Source organism: Rhinolophus sinicus, chromosome 17, assembly GCF_057876585.1.
Source record: "Rhinolophus sinicus isolate RSI-liver-muscle chromosome 17, RSI-T2T, whole genome shotgun sequence".
NCBI lineage: Eukaryota > Metazoa > Chordata > Mammalia > Chiroptera > Rhinolophidae > Rhinolophus > Rhinolophus sinicus.
The window spans coordinates 196,653,761-196,674,805 of NC_142517.1; the positions used below are offsets into that span (position 1 = coordinate 196,653,761).

General features: G+C 42.5%; 1 protein-coding gene across 2 annotated transcripts in view; it reads left to right on the plus strand.

The window, feature by feature from the left end:
- ARPC2 (actin related protein 2/3 complex subunit 2) overlaps positions 1-20,727 on the plus strand; it is a 28,129-nt gene extending 7,402 nt beyond the window's left edge. For both annotated transcript variants that reach the window (XM_074313188.2, XM_074313193.1), the window contains exons 3-11: positions 572-606; positions 1,947-2,059; positions 5,800-5,845; positions 8,822-9,008; positions 9,639-9,732; positions 15,048-15,174; positions 16,804-16,904; positions 17,254-17,354; positions 20,278-20,727. In XM_074313188.2, coding sequence (XP_074169289.1) covers positions 572-606; positions 1,947-2,059; positions 5,800-5,845; positions 8,822-9,008; positions 9,639-9,732; positions 15,048-15,174; positions 16,804-16,904; positions 17,254-17,354; positions 20,278-20,302 — 829 coding nt within the window. In that variant the 3' untranslated portion in view covers positions 20,303-20,727. The remainder of the gene's footprint in view (positions 1-571; positions 607-1,946; positions 2,060-5,799; positions 5,846-8,821; positions 9,009-9,638; positions 9,733-15,047; positions 15,175-16,803; positions 16,905-17,253; positions 17,355-20,277) is intronic.
- Positions 20,728-21,045: the final 318 nt, after the last annotated feature.

Genomic DNA, 21,045 nt, shown 5'->3' on the forward strand with positions numbered 1-21,045 from the left:
AAACAAAATTAGGGTAGAACCAGACAAAGATGGCTTCATGAAGGACAGTGGTGAGTGCTTGGATGACATGAAGGGAAACGCGGAAAGATGTGTAGGAAGACTTACAGATTGTCTTTGAAATGGAATAGAACCTTCTGTTTTGTTTTATGACCTGAAATCATCCTGACTTGAATTAAAACCATCCTACATTCTGTTCAGCATTTTTCCTGCTGAATGTACTACCTCCAATACTACTGTCCTGTGGGGGAGACATCGACTAAAGGAGAGTATGTGGTGGTTCACGTATGCAAATGTGTATATCATGGTCGTAAGGAATTCTGAGTTGGCGGTGAGCACCACCACAACAGCAGCTGGAAAACAAAAGCGCTGTCTGTCCTGCTTCCTGTTTTTATCCCCTACCTTAAGTAAGTCCAAAGGTTCAGGTGCGTGAAAAAACGAGTTGTGTGCTTGGATATGCGTGAGATTGATGCAGAGTGGTTTGATCTTAAATAAAGCTCAGGAGCCTTTGTAAGTTCCCTTGAAGGCAAGCAGCAATACAGTTAACTGAGGGACTTTTGTTTGTTTTTTGCAGAAATAAACCAGAAGCAGTAGAAGTAACATTTGCAGGTAAGTGTCTTTATCTCAGCCTTATAAGAGAAAGCACAATGTGAAAAATAGAAAACAAAACTGTTCCTAAAATAAGCTTTGACATTTGGAGTACTATCCCTTGATTGTCACGTCTTTTTGAGGTTTTTACAGTTAGATGATTATTTGAGGTCTTTATTTTAGATGGATTTAGTGAATTATCTAAAGTTAACCTGCTAATATCTTAGAATTTTGGGTTTAATTTTGTGGTACAAAATCACGTTTTTTTAATTTGGAAATCATGAGTTACTATCTTCAAGTAGCCACCATCTCTGTTTGCCTAGCACTAGACTGAGTGGGGAAACACGAAAATGCTAGAGACCTGTTCAGAGAGGCAGAGACAGATGTTACTGCTTCCTGTCCCCTGTAAAGAATTGGGTGTTCATAGTACTCACTTGCTGTATGAACTTTGAGTTGAGACAACCACCCTCTCTGTAAGATGATCTTGGACGGAAGACTTTGCAGCTCCGAAGTGTTGTGACTTGGAGGCAGGCGCCGTCCCCATTTCCTCCCTAACTAGCAACGCCAGATCTCCCTGAAGTGGTGACACTCAGTACCTTGTTTCAGGAACTCACAGGGTAAGTTCTCTGTGTAGTGCAGCAAGGTACAAGCCAAAAACAGAGGAAGCCTATAGATTAGAAGAAACTTAAGAACAGAGAAACAAATGCACTGTGTAGGCCTTGTTTGGATCTGAATTCAAATAAGGCAACAGTATTTAAAAAAAATTTTTTTGAGACAGTATTTGAACACTTGAGTGGATATTTGATATTGAGAAACTGTTTAAAAAAATTATAAGCATAACTGGTATTGCGGCTCCATATTTTTAAGAAGTCTTCTTTATCTTCTAGAGATACACTCTAAAATATTTATGGGTGAAATGGTGCGATGTCTGGGATTTGCTTCAGACTAAATCATGGAAGAAGTGTGTCTAAATGACACAAGGCTGGCCATGTGTTGATAATTGTTGAAGCCACATAATGGGAATAGGAGTTCATTATACTGTTCTTTTTACTTTTATACATGTTTAAAATGCATCACAGTGAAAGTTTTTTTTTAAAGTTCTTTCAGCACCAAGCTGTGATTAAGGTAAGAATAGCTTTGTAATTTGAGAAAAGAGCAAAGAGATAGGTACTCGACAGCTCTGTCCCAGGGCTTCCGCTGACTTCCCACATGGATTTAAAATAAAGGCTGTTTACTCGTATGCCTTCTTACAAGGGGGACTTCCTTGTGGCCTGCAACAGGTGGCCTGCAACAGGCAGGCAAGCACTTTAAATATTATTTCCTATGTCCAGGTTAAGCAGTCTTATTTGCTTTCCTTACAGATTTTGATGGGGTCCTCTATCATATTTCAAATCCTAATGGAGACAAAACAAAAGTGATGGTCAGTATTTCTTTGAAATTCTACAAGGAACTTCAGGCACATGGTGCTGATGAGGTAAGTTCTACGTCATTTTCCTTGAGACTGTTGTTTCCACTCAGAGCAGATCCATGGCATTGACTCACCCTCACTGGTACCAGCCACTGAATAGCTTGCTCACCTGACCAGGGGCTCCTGACTCCATTTCTCATGATGATGAAAAGAAGGGTATTTCCCAGAGAAGGTTTGGGGTCTTGCTTGTTTTTGACTCTCAAGAAATAAAGATATTCCCTAACCATTGAAAACAAAAACAGCTTTAGTTCTCAAAAAATGCAGCAAAGAATACTCTTCTTGACCAATACAAAAATAGCTGTCACAAGAATGAGATGGGTTCTGTTCTGTTTCTGTAACATTGTCAAGCAGGTGTATAAATTCTGGCCTGTTTAAAGTTTACAGTCTTAATTTCTCGTTCTGAAAATTAAAACAAATCTTCTTTTTCAATTTAATGTTCTTTACAGCTTGCTTCTTTACGTGTCCCTTCTTCCCAGGGGACGTCCATGCATTATGAAACTTGATGGCCATGCCTTATTCACTGACTTCTTTCAATAGCTAAAGTAGCAGGTTTGGTTCCTGTTGAACTGTATTTGCTCTGGGGAGAGCCATTTATGGAAGAAAGAAAATGCTGTTGTGCACCAGTGCACACACGTTGTGGTTGGGTCTCGGAGCAGGAAGTATGACTCAGTTCCTGAATCAGTTTTCAAATATCTTTTAGTTTTAACAAACTAGGTTCTCCTTAATCTGGTGAATGAAGATACAACTGCTGCTATCTCCTTTCCGATTAAGAGTCGTAGATTTTGATTATTGAAAATTTATGTAATGAAAAGGCTGCAAAAGAATATAATCAAAATCTCGATTGATTTTCTGGTTTAAAAACTAAAATTGTGTGTTAACCAAACAATACCAAGAGTCATCGGTAGTCACTTCTCTTTGTTGTTCATATGCAATTGATTTACATCGTAAATTCAAGGGAAGAGTCAAAACCTTATCTGATTTGCCTCAAGTTCAAGGGAATAAGAAACACTTAGAGCATTTGTATTCAGGGTTATTTACCTGAAAAAGAAAAGCTTCAGGAGAAAGACCTAATCATATAAAGCATATGAAAGATTATAGTACGTAAAAAATAGTGACTAATTCTTTCTTCTCTTTACCAGATAAAGAGTAAGAAGAAACAAATGGCTATTAAGGTGGCCCTGCTTTAGATTAACTATAAAATAACTATCTGAAAAGAATTGTTAAACAATTATTCAGTTGTTTAACAGTAAACAATAATTCAATTATTCAGCAGCCAAATTGTGTAATCATTCTCCTTAGGCAGTCCTCTCTCTTTAAACATCTCGGTGTAGTAACAATAATCCTTGGAAGGGAAAGAAACTGTTCGGCTAGATTTCTCCTTTCAAGTCTGCTTTCCTTACAATAGAACTCCAAAACACATTGCTATTCTTGCAGCTACCACAAGGGTCCAAGAACCAACCGCACCCACTCACGTGGGTGGAGTAAGTAACACTGACAGGGTTGGAGCAGAGTACACAGTAAATGGCTCCCTGCGTTGGTTAAACAGTGACCAGCCCGGGGTAACCACAGGAAGCTTGTTACTTTGTCGCAGGCCCTTTTTCAAGGCACAAAGCCTCTGGTGCTGGGGTAAGAAGGTCTGACGGCGTGATTGATAGGTTGCCTCCACGCATCTCCTAGTGTCAGGTTGGAAGAGTGGGCGCAAATGGAAAAATGAATCATGGTTAAAAGTGCAAGTGAAGTAAACCGAAGCATTGGCTGGTTTGGCCAAGGGGAGGAAGCAGAGGAGTTGAACGTGGTATAAATTTGGCTCTTAAGAACCTCTTAGATCTCAGAATATTAACTTAGTAAGCTTGGAATTAAACTAAATCTTAGGGGCTGTGGTTTCTCCCACATCTGCTTCCCTCTTCTTCCAAGCACCGATGGTGCACACAGTACAGAATTGTAGCTCAGAGGTAGAATGCCAGGTAAAGTTCTTATGGGATGTACCTGTTACTTTTTTTCCCCAAAACTCTTTAGGAGAAGTGGTACATGGGACACCTGAAGGTCACATCTCTCTGTGCCACCAACAAACTCCATGACCTTAAACCTCTCCCTTCAGTTCCTCACGGTGGCTAAGAGATACCTCACAGTGGCTATATGGTCACCAAATAGGAACTATATGTGGCATTATTTATCTTTTGCCTTCATACAAACAAATGTAATCGCTGCTTCATTCTTTGAAGTCCACTCTATTGCCCGAGTTTTGCAGATAATTTCTTCCAGCTAAAGGTTAAATAAATATGTGGAATATTAAAGAATACTTAAGAAGGTTAAATAAATATGTGGAATATTGAAGAATACTTAAGAATGGGGTGTGGAGAACCTCACCATGTGATAATTTTTTCAAATTATGCAGAAAATATAATATAATTGCTGATGGTCTTTTAAAAATAGAGAGTACATTGAAAATAAGATTGGAAGGAAGATGTTGATACTCATTGACATCTGTTGATTGAATGTCCCCGTATGCGGGTGTCTGGGCACTGGGCCCACAGCAGTGGACCGGGCAGACTGCCTGCTCGCGTGGGTCTCCACTCCCATGCTGCCTGTTCTCAGTGGTTTTCTCTGGCTAATGGGATTCTCTAAAACGTGGATATTTAACTCTGAACAATTAAAACAAAAGTTTTTGCTTTTGTTCACTTTTAATTTGGTCATAGATTAAGTACCCTTTTTTTTGGTATCCCAGAAAATAGAAGAGGCTCATTAGTGTGTCTGTGGTGACATACTGTTAGAAATTGGATGCCTAGAGACAAAACTGTGTTATACTCCCGAGGTTGTTTAGTAGATTGGCCTCAGTTTTACCTTCTTATGGAATAGTGCTGACACCTTACAAGTTTGTAATGAGGGTTTTGCCTCTTAAACAAATACCAAAAAGCTTAGTAAATTCTAGTGGCTTTAATATTTTTTTCTGTCTCCAAATAGCTGCCTTTCTACTGCTTAATGTGTCCCATGTAACATTTAAGTCAGAAGTATTCCTATCAATATAAAAAGTTTGTTTCTTAAACCATGTCAGCCTAGGAGCAGTTTCCACCAGGTGCAGTCACACTAGCACAGAAAAAACATAGGAAAGTATAAAAAGGTTTTCTCATTTACTCCAAAAAGCTGGAAGGTAGCCAGCAATACGTATTGGGTATTGTGAAAAGGACATTGAGAGAGTATAATCTTCTGTGGACCCACCAGCATAAATAACTGGCTAAGATTTGGTCTTTTGCCTTTAAAAAGCTGGTGATGAGCAAAATAATTTTAAAGCATACAAAATAAGTAGGCTAACTAGAATCAGTTCCCAGCAATTCTGGTTTTATCTCTTCTTTCACCTGGGTTAGTGGTTTGGCCTGTACTTAGTTGATAATTGACGTCACATAGGATGATCTAGAAGGATTTGACATCCAGAAGCTCTCTTGAAAACACAGACGATTATGTGCAGTGTGTGATCTGGAGAACATGGAAAGGGTGTGACCTGAAAGAGTAAAGGATGAGTCTTGATTGAAAGACAGATGCTAGACTAACCTCTTGGGTGTAATCCTAGTTCTGTGAGTGACTTGCTTGGTAGCTCACATAAATCATCTTTCCCCCTCTGTATCCCATTTCCCATCCACCAAATGAAAGGAAGAATGCTGGCTTAGGAGAAGCTTGGCACACACCGTGCTTTAAAAATCATGAACTTGTCATGGCCTTTGGATTAACATACTTGTTTTTGTGTTTTCCAGTTATTAAAGAGAGTGTACGGGAGTTTCTTGGTAAATCCAGAATCAGGTATGTAGTGATGTGTGCGTCACTGTGGAATGAGACCTATCCTGTTTGTACTCTGTTGTGGTGTTTTTTGTTTTGTTTTTTTGCCACAGGATTTTGTTTAAATATTATTCATTTTACAAATATTTCTGTATGAACCCAGTTCCCACTTTAACTCTCTCCATAAAAAAAAAAAAAAAAAAAAACTTTTAAGGGGCTTTGCATTGCCCAGTAGTGGTACACAGTGTTGTGTACAGAATTGATGTGCGTTTTTAACATTTACTTAAAGGAGCCAATTGACGCTTCCCTAATCTTTCAGCTAAAGAGCCACCTTTGCTTGTGGTGATTGAAATGCCTTTTGAGAAGACTAAGCAAACATTGATTTCCACCTCTAGCTCCTAGTAACACCTTTTCCTGTACACTACACATTTGGAGAAGGAAAAGGAATATTCGCGGCTATTCTCATATCTTCAAGTAACAAAAATTTTAACCTCTTCTTTAATCTATTCTTTTAATAAATCACTGCCTCCTTTGTGGCCAGAGGAATTAAAAAGCACCTTGGCCATCCTTGATTAGAATAGCTATGTTATACTGCTTTAAAGGAAATTTAAAATGAAAAAACTGAACAATATTTTCATCCTTGTGGTTAAGCAATAGTCACAAATTCTGGAGCATTTAGCTGGACCCCATAGTCAGTAAGACTGTTTGGGCATCATATTTATTACTCAGATATTGTTGCTCTGGTACCTTGATTAGCACATTGTTTTAAGGAAGGTGTGTCTGTCACTTTCTTTTAACAGCCCCTATTTTTGCCAGCTTATTTCCTCACCCGACCTTGTTTTTCCTCGCATTTTTACTTGTCACTGCCTCACCACTCCCATTAGATATTAGGTTGGTGCAAAAGTAATTCTGGTTTAAAAGGTTAAAACTAATTGCAAAAACCGCAATTATTTTTGCACCAGCCTAATAGAATACCTTGTCTTCTGTATGCTGCTCTGGAATCAAAATATCAAATACAGAAAGGTGCCTTTGGAATATAACTTGCTACTAAGAGTATTTGTTAATCGGTGTTTTTTACTGCGACCCATACAGAGTATTGAAAAGTGTTAATCCCCAAATTGATGGTACCAGTGTATCACAGAAATAAAAACCAAAAGGTAAATAACACTATAGGCTTTAAGAAGAATCAAGGAATTTCAGAAAGGAACAGAACTAGAAGAGAAAAATCATATAGGAACTCTGGGACAAGCGTGTCACTGGTCAGACCCTAAATCTATCAGAACAACCGGAGTATAACAGAGCGCTTATGTTTCTGTCCCTGGGCCTTCTCTTCCACTTCCTGCTAAAGCATAGACTGCAAGATTGCAGGCCTGTGTTCATACAAATACAAAACGTGTGAAAGTAGTCTCTCTTCTTTTTCTGTGGATATATGTAGGCAACTTTGGAAAAAACAGCAGGCCTTAGTGGGTTTTTACTTTTCTTTGTGCTCACTGTGTTCTTTTCGTTCTATCAGGAGTCTTACTTAAAGTCTGACTTTAGCTGTAGTTTTATGTAGTTTGTTTTATTTGGCTTCTTAAAACTAGCAAACCTCAACTTTAAATATTTCCCTTTTTAATCTAATCTTGTAGTCTACTTGCTTATCTGGTTTTCAGGTCCCCAAAATGGAATGATGATTGATAGTTAATATTGGAGGGCCAAAAATGTGCTAAGTACTGTCTAGAACAGAGATTTAGATGTTTTAGCCCATGCTCTCAGTGAGAATAGATGCAACAAAAAACACAGACCTCAGGAAGCTCTTGGGGAAAAAATCTAATAGTAGCAAAGTACTGTATAAAGGTTTAAGATATTTGGCAATGTGAAATCCATACAATTCTGGTGACAGAATTCCCATCAGTTGCCTAGACTATGAAATGATCCTTGGTGATACACAGATATTCTTGCAAAATCATCCATAGACTTTTGGCACATATTAATCGTTTCATTATATAACCGAGTATCCCGGCCTTGTTTGCTAGAATTTGTACTCAGTGTACTGTAAGGAGGCAGAACAGTGTAGTGGTCAGCAGACTTGGATTTGAGTCCTATTCTGCCCCATTTATTGATGACCCGCTGTGTTCCAGACACCTTTAAATACTGTACATTCTCTAATTCTCCTAATAGTCTCCTGACTCCTTTTTAACAGACTCAGGAATTGTAGAGGTTAGGTGATGTCCAGGGTCACAAAATGGCAAGGCCAGGATTTGGACCCAGTTCTGTTCAACTCTAAAGTAGAGTTGCCGCTACCTCTCTGTTTTGCTGCATTTGGCATGATATTTTGCTTTTTTGAACCTCTTTTTCCCTTTAAAATGAGAATAACTACATCTGACCTGTCTACTTCAAAGAATTCTTACGGAGATCAAATGAAGTAAAATATTTTCAAACACTTGGAAAATTTTACAGTGTATACAAATGAAAGCTACTGGGAGGGAGATATATAGATATATATGGATATACATCAGATATATATATATTTCATTCCAGATTTTTCCATAGCCTGCTTCCCTCCACAAAGTTTGCAGTGGCACAAAGGGGGTATATTTTAATATCGAAAAGCTACCCAGCTACTGACCATGTTGGCACTTGGTACATTAAACCATCAGAGAAAAATATATAACTCATAGCTTAATAGCATATACAGCCCCCTTCACAACTCTGTCTGGAACACTAAATTTCTAATCAAAGTTCTCAGGGTATAACGTAATTTCTTATTTATAATCAGTCATCTTCAATATTCATATTTTTGCATAACATTTGTTAATTAGTTACATAGTATATTTATAGTGATGTTACAAGAATTAAGATTTCATTTCACCTCATTTGTCCTATGAGGTAGATGGAAATGGACAACTTCTACCAGGGTTAAGAGTATGATCACTGAGACAAAATAAAATGTCATTAGAACTTGAAAAGTTTTGTGTGTTTTTTTTTTAATGTAACTGCTGGATGTTTTTTCCCCTCCAGGATACAATGTGTCTTTGCTATACGACCTTGAAAATCTGCCGGCATCCAAGGATTCCATTGTGCATCAGGCTGGCATGTTGAAACGAAATTGTTTTGCCTCTGTCTTTGAGAAATACTTTCAGTTCCAAGAAGAGGGCAAGGAAGGAGAGAACAGGGCAGTTATCCATTATAGGGATGATGAGACCATGTGAGTATAGAATTTGGTCCTGAAGCCTGGGTTTGGCTGTCACATGCGCTTACTGAAAGACATGCAGTGAGGTCGGACCTGAGACTCTATTGTGTGAACCCCCCGAAGTTGCTCATAAATTCTTTAATGGGTGGCAAAGGCCACTTCTCCTAGTCTCCAGATATTGAAAGTTGGCAAAAGATGAAAAGAGAATCCAGTGCTTTTCATTAAGGCACCACTCTTCTGAGTCCCCATCAGTAATATAGTCCAGACAATCGGGCGGCAGAGGGTGCCCGTAGGTTCTGTGTTGTGGCAACTCTTGGATCATCTCCACACTATGAATCTCATAGTATATAAAGAAATATAATTTTTGAAGTGAAGTTCTGAGAATCTCTGACTCGATTTCATGTCATACTATACAGACAAAGTCAGTAACATCTACGTTGGATGGTTTCCATCTCCTGCCTCTCTTAGGTCATGCATTTATTAGACGGACTTCGTTGGCCAGAGCTACTGAGTCTCACTTGACACCCCTTGTTTTATAAATTAAGAGACTTATGACTTGCCCCTCCCACTTCACTTGTAGGTCAAGTTCTTAAGAAAACCCCATTCTGATTGTGCACTTACGCTCATGGGTTTTGTTCCCCTCAGGTATGTTGAGTCTAAAAAGGACAGAGTCACGGTAGTCTTCAGCACGGTGTTTAAGGATGACGACGATGTGGTCATTGGAAAGGTGTTCATGCAGGTATGGAGCAGACATCTTGGGGGGGAACCATGGTGTGGTGATTTCGACCTTGGCACCAAAACCCACCGTAGCATACAAAAGACCTGGCTGTTCTTTCGATGCTGGAACTCGTTGAAGATTTGATTGAACAGCCCCTACCAAACTCACTGAATGTTTTCTTTTTCTTTGTGGCTTTAGCCTCTTGCAGGACTGAACGAGAGGGTGATTTGAGTACTAAACATACTAACAGTATGACTGACTATTAAACCTCCTTCTCCATGGAGTCTTTGATTTAAAGCTTGGTCACATTTCCTACACTTCTTGTGTTCCTCAGATTTCTAACAAGGTTTGTTCTTGATTTGGCTCAGTCCTAAAGTCTTTTCAGAATGGAGTCTATAGAAAATTCTTCAAGAGTAGATAACTGCATTAATGGGGTAGAGCTGTTGAACTGGTAGTGAAGACAGTGAATAGGCCTGGGTTTGACCAAGGTCGCCATGGACTCCCTCCCTCAGAAGAAGTTCATCTCTGAAGAGCAAAGCGATGGTGTAGCGGGACGTTCTGCAATCGGGTTTCGCTGCGGTTGGATTCAGGTTTGACACGGCACACTCATTGTAGCTTTGTCATGCTCTCTGCTAACCAATTGCTGGCTCCAGGACATGAGAGCTTGTTGGTAAAGTGGTATCCAGGCTGGTTTCTTCTGAGATGGCTCAGCATTTAAAATCTAATACAATGCTTAAATTTTCAAAAAACTTTTGTGCATTCATTCTGTTCCTTGGCAAGGTGATGAGGTGTAAGGATTCTGCAACAGAATCTTTTTTGCCAGTTAGAGTTGAAAGAGAGTTGTGCTTAATCTAGTGAGGATACTTTATGTGTAGGATTTCTAAGTGGCTAGGGAAATCTTCAGAAGTGGTCCTCAATTTGATCCCTTTCTCATGGCTTTCTGTGTTTAGGCTAATTAATCAGAAACTCAAATCATTTTGGAGTCCCTATGCAGAAAAAATTGGAATACTGACACTTCCAGCATTTGAGAGTACTAAACTTGATGAAAGTGTGCGTGTGTGTATACATAGAGGTATAGATACATATCTCATGTCTCGAGTCCTAAATGTAAGCCTCTAGACAGGCATTTCATGTGTTTTTCTGCAGAATTGATGGGAATTAAATGCAGTAGCTCAGAAATTGGTATAAATCCAGACTGACGAACTAATTTTAAAAGCGATGAAGTATATATTTAGATTTGGCTGTTTTTTTCACCAATCTTGTTCCATTTTAGTCCACGTGACATCTTAGCTTATTTTTATACTTTAAACAGATCTTATCTTGGAGAGTGTACTGGAGATTTGTTTCCTAGGAGAATTTTGTATATTCTTTTTTTGCGTATGAATGTAAACGCCTCCCTCAAAGTCCATGTGGTAGGGGACTTGTCTAAAAGGGAAAACGAGGTTTCTAGATTTTTGCACTGACAGTATCTCCAGTTCGACTAGCCTGGCACGATGCAGGCACATACGGTGTCTGGGAATGTGAAAAGGCTGTGCTCAGAAAGCCATCTGCCCTGCCTGCCTCCAAATTCAGAAACGGGTAATTTATTTGAAATGACCATAGAAACCTGGACTTGTTTTTGCTGGGGTTTTGCCCCAAAATAAATCATCTGAGCATTTTCCTGGGCCTACTTATTTTCAATTTCTGGGAGAAAGGAGAACAGTGGGTGCCTTCCTTGCACAAAATGTTGTGTGACATTGTTTGAGGTCCCTTGTGGTCACTAGTCTGCTTGCTATGGGCCTTTGTGGGTTTTCCCATGCCAGCATGCACTTCCAGCCTGGTCAGAACACGATTCCTGCTTTTGTCATTTGGCAGACAGACTCTGAGGGATGCTTACTGCTTTAGGAAAAAGACAGGGAGTTTCCATTCCCCACTCACAGATGGCCTAGGGTTTCACTTTGGTGTATTATCTTGGTAGGTACACAAGCTGAGCACTAGAGGAAGTCTGGTAGATGTCAGCATTTCAATGCTCATTCCATGAGAAGCAGTAAGAACAACACTTTTGGAGATTTGAGTATGGTAAACTAGAATTTTTCCATATTATTAGATCTTAAAATCAGTCCAGTAACTTAAAAAAGTTCAGTGAAAACCACTGGTTTCTGCATGTTCAGGGTTAGTTTTTAAATGTTAAAGAGAGAAACAAGGACATGAGATTGGCTAAAGGAGAATCCCAAATTAGAAGTACTACATATTGTTAACCAAGTCTTAAATGTATTATTTTCCATATACAGAACTGATGAAGTGCTAGTGAGTCACCACAGGTGTACAAATACCCCCTCTGGTTGTCACTGCCACATGTACAAGACATGGGTACAGGATACAAGCAATCTGCCTCTTAGGCATTTGCAAAGATGTTATTTTGAAGACTGTTGCTACCTGTGTGCATATGCGGTTATAGCTACAGGATATTTTCCTGAATTGGGAACAGAGTCAGAGTAATTTTGGTAGAGATTGCCAAGCTCGCCTCCATAGAGGTGGTACCATTTTCCCTCCCGCCAAGAATGTATGAGAGTGCCCATTTCCCCACAGTGTGTTGTCAAACTTGGATTTCTGCCAATCCAATAGGTTAAAAATGGTATCTGTGTTCTCTTATGAGTGGGGTCAAACATATTTTTCTATGTTGAAGGCTGTTTTTCTTTTCCTGTGAGATGTCTCTTTATGTCCTTTATCCGTTTTTCTACTGGATTATTGATCTTCTCATTTTCTTTATATACTAGGGAGATTAGCTGTCTGATAAAGAGTTGCAAGTTTTTTTCCAGTTTGTCATTAGACTTTGTGGGATTCCCCCCCATGTCGAAGAAATTTATTTTCACATAGTTAATCTTTACTTTTATGGCTTCTAGATTTTGAGTCATAGTTAAAAACTTTCCCTACTTCAAAGTTATAAAGAAATTTACCTGTATTATTTTCCTAGAATTTTTACAGTTTAATTTTACATATCTCTTTATTAACGGTTTGGAGTTTCTCCTGGTATATGGCATGAAAGATGGACCCATCCATCCATCCATGACTACCCCCTGGTCCTAGGAGCAGTTATTTAAAAGCCTGTGTTTATACTACTGATTTAAGATGCTACCTGTGTAGTATACTAAATTTCTGTAGGTATTTGGATTCATGCTGAACTTCTATGATAAATTATGCTTTGATGGAAGAGAGAAATTGTATTGTGATGCTCAGGACATCGAGAGGGAGAAAAACGAGGCAGTGCTGCTGCTACATATGCAACAAAGACACATGAAGCTATTTGGGGGTTGAGGGGGGTTGGTTTCTAAGTGTTATTTAAGAGAGAGAAACAAAGACATGAGATTGGCGAAAGGACAGTCCCAAATTAGAAGTACTGTATATTTTTAACCAAGTCATAAATTATTATTTTCCATATGTAGAACTGATGAAATGGTAGTAAGTCACCACAGGTTTACAAATACCCCGTCCGGTTATGACTGCCACATGTATAAGTGAATTGGAGCCTTCAAGAAACAAACTGAAGACAAGAAAACGCTAACAGACAGTTATTATCTGTTCTGTTTTCTCCCCTGGGGCTGAAGCGGAAAATCAATAGAAGTTAGAAAACCTCCCAACCCCTTTGCAAAATGAAAGGTGTTTTCTAGAGATGGGCAATTTCATAAACTTTTCTTTAGGAATTTCCATTTTGAATGATTTTGCCTCCTTCCCTGCCTCCAAATATTTTTCCTTTGGCGAAGAAAACTCAAAAGGGGTTTAACCTAACCCAGCTGTGTTAATTCATTTTCCACCAACCTTGAGAAGCCAGCTCAGGAGGCAGGGCAGTGGAGCCGGCAGGATCCCAGGCTGGGCATTCTTGGGTGTTATCCTTCCTTTGCCACTAATTAGCTGAGGGCTTGCTGATCAGTGTGTGCTCGTCCTACCTGCAAATAGAAACATAGTCCCTGCTCCTTCCTCTACAGTGTGATGACGCTAAGTCAGCGAGGGTAGAAGCGCTTGCTTTCATTCAGCAAGCCATGTGCTAGACAGCCTCTTTGACGGCCAGAGGAATAGCTGCAGAGACAAATAAAGCAGAATCCTTGGCTTGAGGAATTCAACCTGGTAGGGAAGCCAGCTGCATTAATAAATAGTGCAGTATCATAGGGGAGGTTTATAGAAAAGACATGAGAACGCCACCGAGAGAGCAGCCAGCTGGAGATGGCATCATAAAAGAGGTCGTGATGGAGCAGCAGTAGAAGAGCACTGTAGGCCAAGCGCTGTTGAAACATGCTTCTCGTGCTCATAAAACTCAGGCCTTGGAAAGCCCTTGGTTCCATCCCTCTGCCATCACTCAGTGAGTTTGAATCATCTGGTCTTAGTGGCATTGCTGGAAAATCTAGTTCTGTTCTTGGAGATCTCGGTTGAGATGGTGATGCTTTGTATCGCTTTATCTATTTGCACAGAAATGGATGGCTTGGAAAAGCTGAGGTTTGGAGATTTGAACAGAGAAGGAATGGCTGTTTTTCACATCCTCAGTCATTTTGCTGTAGTTTGATGAGGATGGGTACATTTTATGCAGAATGGTGGTTGTGTAGTCGAGGGCCATTCAAGAGCCAGAATTCAAATCAGACTTTCATGTCTCATGTCACGTGGTCCCCTTTTCTTAGTGAACAGTAAGACAACTCAGCTTCTTTACCTTTGTTGTCTTCTGCCCCCAAGAAGGGCTTAAATTTGGTCTAAAGTTGTGATTGATGAGTTCTAAACAGTAACAGGATCTAAGATATTTCAGTGAAACAAGACTTGTGCAAATGTCCAGAGCCCAGAGAAAGAGTGGTATTCATGAAACGAAGAAGTGGAGATGAGGGTGAGGGGAGTGATGAAAAATTGGTCGCTTGTCGGGGCTTCATATGCAAAGATAAAAGGAGTTAAGACTTCATCTGGAAGCCTTAACCAGGCTAAGGCTTGGGTTCCATTCACCCTGGAATTTTAAAGATTTCCTGACAAATACCACCTCTTCCACATTGAATCAAAAGAAACTGATAAGTTGTAGTCCTTATCCTAAATGTAATCTGTTGTTCCCAGAGCTTTGAAACCCGTTGTTTGTTTAGTCTCAGATGTAATTTTATCACCCATGAAATTCCAAAACAAGAGAAGAGGAAGAGGATTAACAGTGCTGTCATCACGTTTTGAATATCGGGTTTAAGTAATTTCTCCTTTGTGAATCTGAAGTGCATTAGGTGTAGTTGATTTTGAGCCATCTGAGAGTTAATGGACTACGAAGGTTACACCCCATAGCATAAGTCGCCATTCATCTTACACCAGATTCTCTCTGGTTGCTTTTTGTTTTATCGTGGCAGGAGTTCAAAGAAGGCCGCAGAGCCAGCCACACAGCCCCACAGGTCCTCTTCAGCCACAGGGAGCCTCCTCTGGAGCTGAAGGACACTGACGCTGCTGTGGGCGACAACATCGGCTACATTACCTTTGGTGAGCGCGTGGGGTTGCGCGTTCTCTGCACTGTGCTGCGTTCACGCTGCAGACCGCCTAAGCCTGGATGGATCTGTGCGACAGTGTGTAGTGGGGCAGACGCGGGCAGACCAAATCATTCCTCCTGTCATTGCCGTGACAGTGGCAGGGCTGTCACGGACGCTCATTACAGCTCATGTGCTATTCTTGTACAGTAATCACCTCCCTGCTTTCCTGTTTTTTTTGAATCTTAAGGGAAAAGGGCAGCGTCTCATGCCAGATGTTGGGGATCAGGACCACATTAAGCATTGCTAAGCAGCTGGGTGGGAATTCTCTGTCATTTGGCGTTTCTTGGTTTTTTGCTTATTAAACGAGCTCCAGCCATGATTCACTTATTCCACTTTCCTACTGAAGAAATTCAAGTCTTCCCGTCTTACAGTTTCAGCCTAGTGAGCTGGCTCATCGCTAGAGCCGATAGTTTGGGATAACAGCGCCTTCACACTCTACCCGATGCCACTCAGACGTCTCCTTTTACGAAGTTTTATTTAATTCACCGCAATGCTAAAGGTGTGCGTACCGGTGTATTGGTACAGTGAGTTGATTCACCCTATTTCATTCGATCTAAGCTACATAATTTTTTTCCACATTACCATCTTTGAAGTTAGGATACAGCTTACAATGGTGGCATGTCACAGTTTAATTGGCAACATATCTCTTTATGGCACAAAAACTGATGGTAAACTTCCAGTTATTAGCGTCTTAGATTCTGTGCAATGTAGTTATCTCCTATCCTGGTGTTCACTTCTTTTCAGGGCAAATTGACACAGGGGTCCCACCCACCCTTTCATAGGAGGCATTTCTTCTCATTTTAGCAAAACTTCACACTTAGAGGATTTTGCTGATGGTGAGGCCACTGAGTAGAGTAGGTGCAGAAAATAGAGAGGATTCAAGAAGCCAAAGGGGAGGAGGTACAGGTCTGCCCAGGAGCAGAGGGCTGAGTGCCTGCACAGGTCTTCAGGGGGTCGGTGCTGCAGGAGGGGCTTTTCTCAGCCTCCAGCCAAAGCCTGTCCTGTTCTCATCAAGAGAGTTCAGGTCTTTATGCCTTAGTGTTTGGTTTTCACCACAGATTTACAGGGTCTTCTCTGGAATCTAGTTTTCTCTGAAGGCTTATTCTATGTTAGCACCGAGGGCCTAGGACAGGCAGGCTTTGTTTCCTAAACACGTTAGAAAACTAAAGTGTTTTCTCCAAAGTTACCCAGATAGCAGTATCACCTTCCAAAGAGACTGCTGCCCTGCAGAGGCAGGAGCCAGTGGGCGTGTGGCAGGCAGGGAGTTGATTTCAGAATGCACAGCTGCAGAGTCCAGACCTGGGATGAATGCCCAGGACCGAGCCCTTTCCTTGGGGAGACTGGGGTTTCTACCATGAGCTCCCTTTTTCTCAGCCTGCTCCGTTTGCCTCACTAGTACCTGCCCTCGTTGTGGTATCTATCCCTTCATCGTCTGAAGGAGAAAACCCTGACATAGCCTGGGCGTAATGAACGGAGTGGATTATACTTAAGCGGGGAGATGGGAGCTGCGTGTGGGCTGCTGTTCTTTCCGCCCTGTGGCACTGGTGTGACGCTGACACCGTGTTTGTGCCCCCACCCTCAGTGCTGTTCCCTCGCCACACCAACGCCAGTGCTCGAGACAATACCATCAACCTGATCCACACGTTCCGGGACTACCTGCACTACCACATCAAGTGCTCCAAGGTGAGCGCGCGCCGCCGCGTCGCAGCCCTGGACTCCGGGCCACCGCCTCCAGCGCTGCCCACGTGCACAGGAGTCCTGTAGTCCAGGCTTGCTGTGAACTCTGAGGACGTGGCTCTGGAGGTTTCGAGAAATGATCTCTCTCCACTTCACGACCACCACCCCCACCCCCACGCCCCACAGAGAGAGGAATGTGTTTGTCTCCAGAAAGGGTCACCCTCCTGCTTCCCCTTGAGGCTCTGGGTCAGTCCCAGGGTGTATGTTCCCACACCTTCCCGACGACTTCTAGTGAAAGCAAAGCTGGCTTTCTAGAACGGGACTCTGCTTCAGTACTCATTGTGTTTGTCCCCAGGCCTATATTCACACACGTATGCGGGCAAAAACATCCGACTTCCTCAAGGTGCTGAACCGCGCACGCCCGGATGCCGAGAAGAAAGAAATGAAAACAATCACGTGAGTAGCGCAGGCGCATAGCAGGACCCCTTCCTCTCCTGAGCGCACTGAGTAGGAAATAGCAGGTGTTCGTGGCCTGGCCCTGCGGGTGTCTGCGCAGTAGCTGTATGTGAGGCAGCAGGGTCAGCCTGTACCTACCTGACAGACTAAAGGTGGAATGCACAGGTTTGCACTTCTGAGTGGGCGGGGCTGGGTTTCCTTGTTTCCCTGAGTGGCAGCTAGGAAAAAACAAAGGGACCTTTCTACCCAGATAAACTGTGTTCTCTCTGGGCCGAGTTGAGATGAGTCTTGTCCTTTTCAAGGTCTTCCTGGAGAGACAGTAATTTGCTTAACGACGTTTAGTTGAGTCAATAGGCCTGGAAACCCCCGCCCGTCCCCCAGTGTTATTTTTCCTGGTCTGCTGCTCAGCAGGAATTTTGCATGGAGGGAAAGTTGTCTCTGTCAGGGGTGGCAGTGATGAGTGTTGGTTCTGAGTGCCTAGCACCTCGGGATTTTGGGCTTTGTACAAGGTTCCAGATCGTGGTTTCCCTTCTGATTTAGTTTAGGTTGTCCTCTTCTCAAGGTAGTAGGTGCTTATTTGCTGTCTTTGTGCCCGTTGAATAAAAGTCTTGATGTGAACTTAGCCCCACCCTCGCACCCCTTACAGCCAGTGTATTTGCCAACGCCTGGTCCTCTTGCAAGTAACGTTTGGCTGATGTGTGCATGAGGCTTTTAGCTCTCCCCTGGCACTGAGGGGCCTCTTCTCCTGCCACTTGACTGGATGAGAGAGAGGTCTGCCTCGTGCGTACCTGAGCATAGGATTTCCAATCTCCAAAGCATAAGACATTGATACAGATCAGTTCAAGTCACCCCTGACTCCTTTAGGCAAAAACTTTAGACGCTGCCCATCTCTCATTAGGAAATTGGTACCAGAGGCCTTTCTCTGTACTAGCTCTGTGCCTACTGCCCAGAGCCTAAGGAGTGGTATGCAGACTTTAGCTACCGTGTTTCCCTGAAAATAAGCCCCAGTTAAGATCGTCAGCCAGACGGATGCATTTAGTACGTTATGACAATGTTCCAGAAGAAGATGACATGATTGTATTTGAATAAATGGAGATTGTTGTACATGAAAAAAATAAGACATCCCCTGAAAATGAGCCCTACTGGAGCAAAAATTAATATAAGACCTGGTGTTATTTTCAGGGAAGCACGGTAGACTCTCTGCTTAGAGAGTTGTCCAGATGCCAGGCAACAAAAGTGGCAGCAACATTCCCTCTGCTCTGCAGCTTCGTGGCCTCTCCTAAAATGGGGGGGAAAACAATAACGGTGGGGAGGCAGGAAAGGGTATATGTGCTGAGACACACATGTTCTCGCCCTTCCAGAACCTTGCCTTCATCCTGGAGTTTACAAGTTCCTCTTTCCCTGCTTGCTTTCCACAGGAATGCTTTTCTCACCAGGTACCACCTTGGTGACAATGAGTGTGAGACAACCAATTTTGTGCCACTTTCAGGGCCCAGTGGAGAGAGGGCAGTTCAGTAGAGGCCTGGGAGGTAAACCAGCAGCGAGGGACAGCAAAAGGAAGCTTGACCTGGCCAGCCTGTCACACCAAACACTGGGCATCGTAAATAGATAGACATGGGGCTGCTTACATCACCATCAGTCCCGTAACTGCTTGTCCGTTCAGGAGATAAGCCCACCCGCCAGCCACTGCCCAGTGTCTCCCGTAGGCTTTCTCCCCCACTTTATTACACAGCCAACGGGTAGTCTTAGAGGTCACTGCAAAGCAAGTGCAGTTGTCTGCAGGGCGGGAGCAGCATCCTGTCCTGTTGGGGGAACTGGGAGAGGATGAGTCCTTGAAATGAATAAACTGGCTATAAACCTCCTTCCTGGGGCTTAAAAGAGCAGCTTTGCCTTTTCCTGTCCCGTAACCTCTCCTTGGGAGAAGTGGGCCCCAGAATGGAGGAGGAGGCAAACAACTGCATCCATCCTGAAAACCAGACCATGTTACTACCTGGGGCTAGGAGTTAACCGGCTCAGCTGGGTAGGAGAAGCCAGGACACCCCCACATACACACAGTCCCCGGTAGAACAGAGCAGGAGAGTCTGCAGAACCTTGAACAGCACACCATAGGTGTCGGGCCTGTTGTGAGAAGTGGCCCTGGATTAGAAGCCAATCATCAGTCGTACCCACAGTGCTCGGCCAGAACTGAACACTCAAGAAACGAGCTGTTTCTTGAGGATGGGGGGAATAAAATATGGTTTTACTTTGCAATGGGTGAGACATTCAGAGCAGGAAAAACTTAGCCCCCATATTTTTGCCCTAATTTCCCATAGTTCTCAGCTCTCACTTCCAGGCCGCCTTACCAAATACCCTCTGTCTTTGAGAACCATCCCAAAGCTGGCCTTTCTGGGGAAACACTGGGTGGTCCGGGATGCCATGACTCAGGAGCCTAAAGCCAGCAGGCGCTCGTTAACACAAAGCGTAGCTGAGGGATGCTTCTTTGAATATCCTGCCCCATGGTGAAAGATTTAAGGAATGGCTGTCTGCTAGCCCGAAAAGGTACAAGCTGTGTAGAAGTAGCCTGAACTCGACTAAGAAGAGGGTTGAGCCCAGTCCAAAATGCAGGTAGACCTAGGCCATCCAGAAATTGTGGGTACATGATTCTCCTGTCTATTTGGTACTTTTCACGTCTTCGTGGGCTTAGCATAGGTATCTTCTTGTTCCCCAAAGTAGTCACTAGGAAAAAACAGCTGATGGAACCTTACTGTTCCATCAGTAAGCTGGGTCTTAGCCCGTGCCTAGAGTTCCTGCATACCTCTGCCTAAGGAACCTTTCCACCTCGTGTTCCGTGTCTCTTTGGGATCCCATTCCTAGTCCGGGAATATGGGATGGAAGGTAAGGTGAGCCCCAAACTAGCCTTCATACTTACTCTCTGCTTTTGAAGGGGGAAGACGTTTTCATCCCGCTAACTCTTGGGAACACGAAGAGGAAGCGGCTGACAACTGAAGGCTGGAACACTTGCTACTGGATAATCGTAGCTTTTAAGGTTGCACCTCTTCAGGTTCTTAAGGGATTCTCCATTTTGGTTCCATTTTGTACACGTTTGGAAAAGAATCTGCAGAAACGAGCTGTGCTTGCAAGGACTTCATAGTTCCCAAGAATTAAAGAAAAAAAATCCACTTGATCAACTTAATTCCTTTTCTTTATCTTCCCTCCCTCACTCCCCTTCCCTTCTACCCTCCTCCCAAGCTGTTTCGCTTTGCAATATGTTACTGGTAATGAGTTGCAGGATAATGCAATCTTAACTTGTTTTCTCCTAAGTATTTGAGTTCAAAACTCCTGTATCTAAAGAAATACGGTTGGGGTCATTAATAAAGAAAATCTTTCTATCTTACATGAGGATTTGCTGGGTTTCTGGACTGTGAGTCCAAGAGAGGAGGAGGGACATGGGTGAACCTGCAAACCTGGGCTGGAACCCTTGGGTTCAGGAGCCCCTCGGCCTTCCCTTAGAGGAGAGAATGGCTAGCTGGTGAGCTCTCGATTGGCATTTCTGAGTAAACTTGAACATGTTTATTGTAAAGCTTGGTTACTAAGTCTGTTACTAAGGCTGTGGGCAAGAAGCTCCCGGGACAGTAACAGGCACATTCAAGCATCTCTGGCTTACTCATTCCTAATGAATAATGGAGAGCATTCCCAGTGCGTTCCAGGCTGT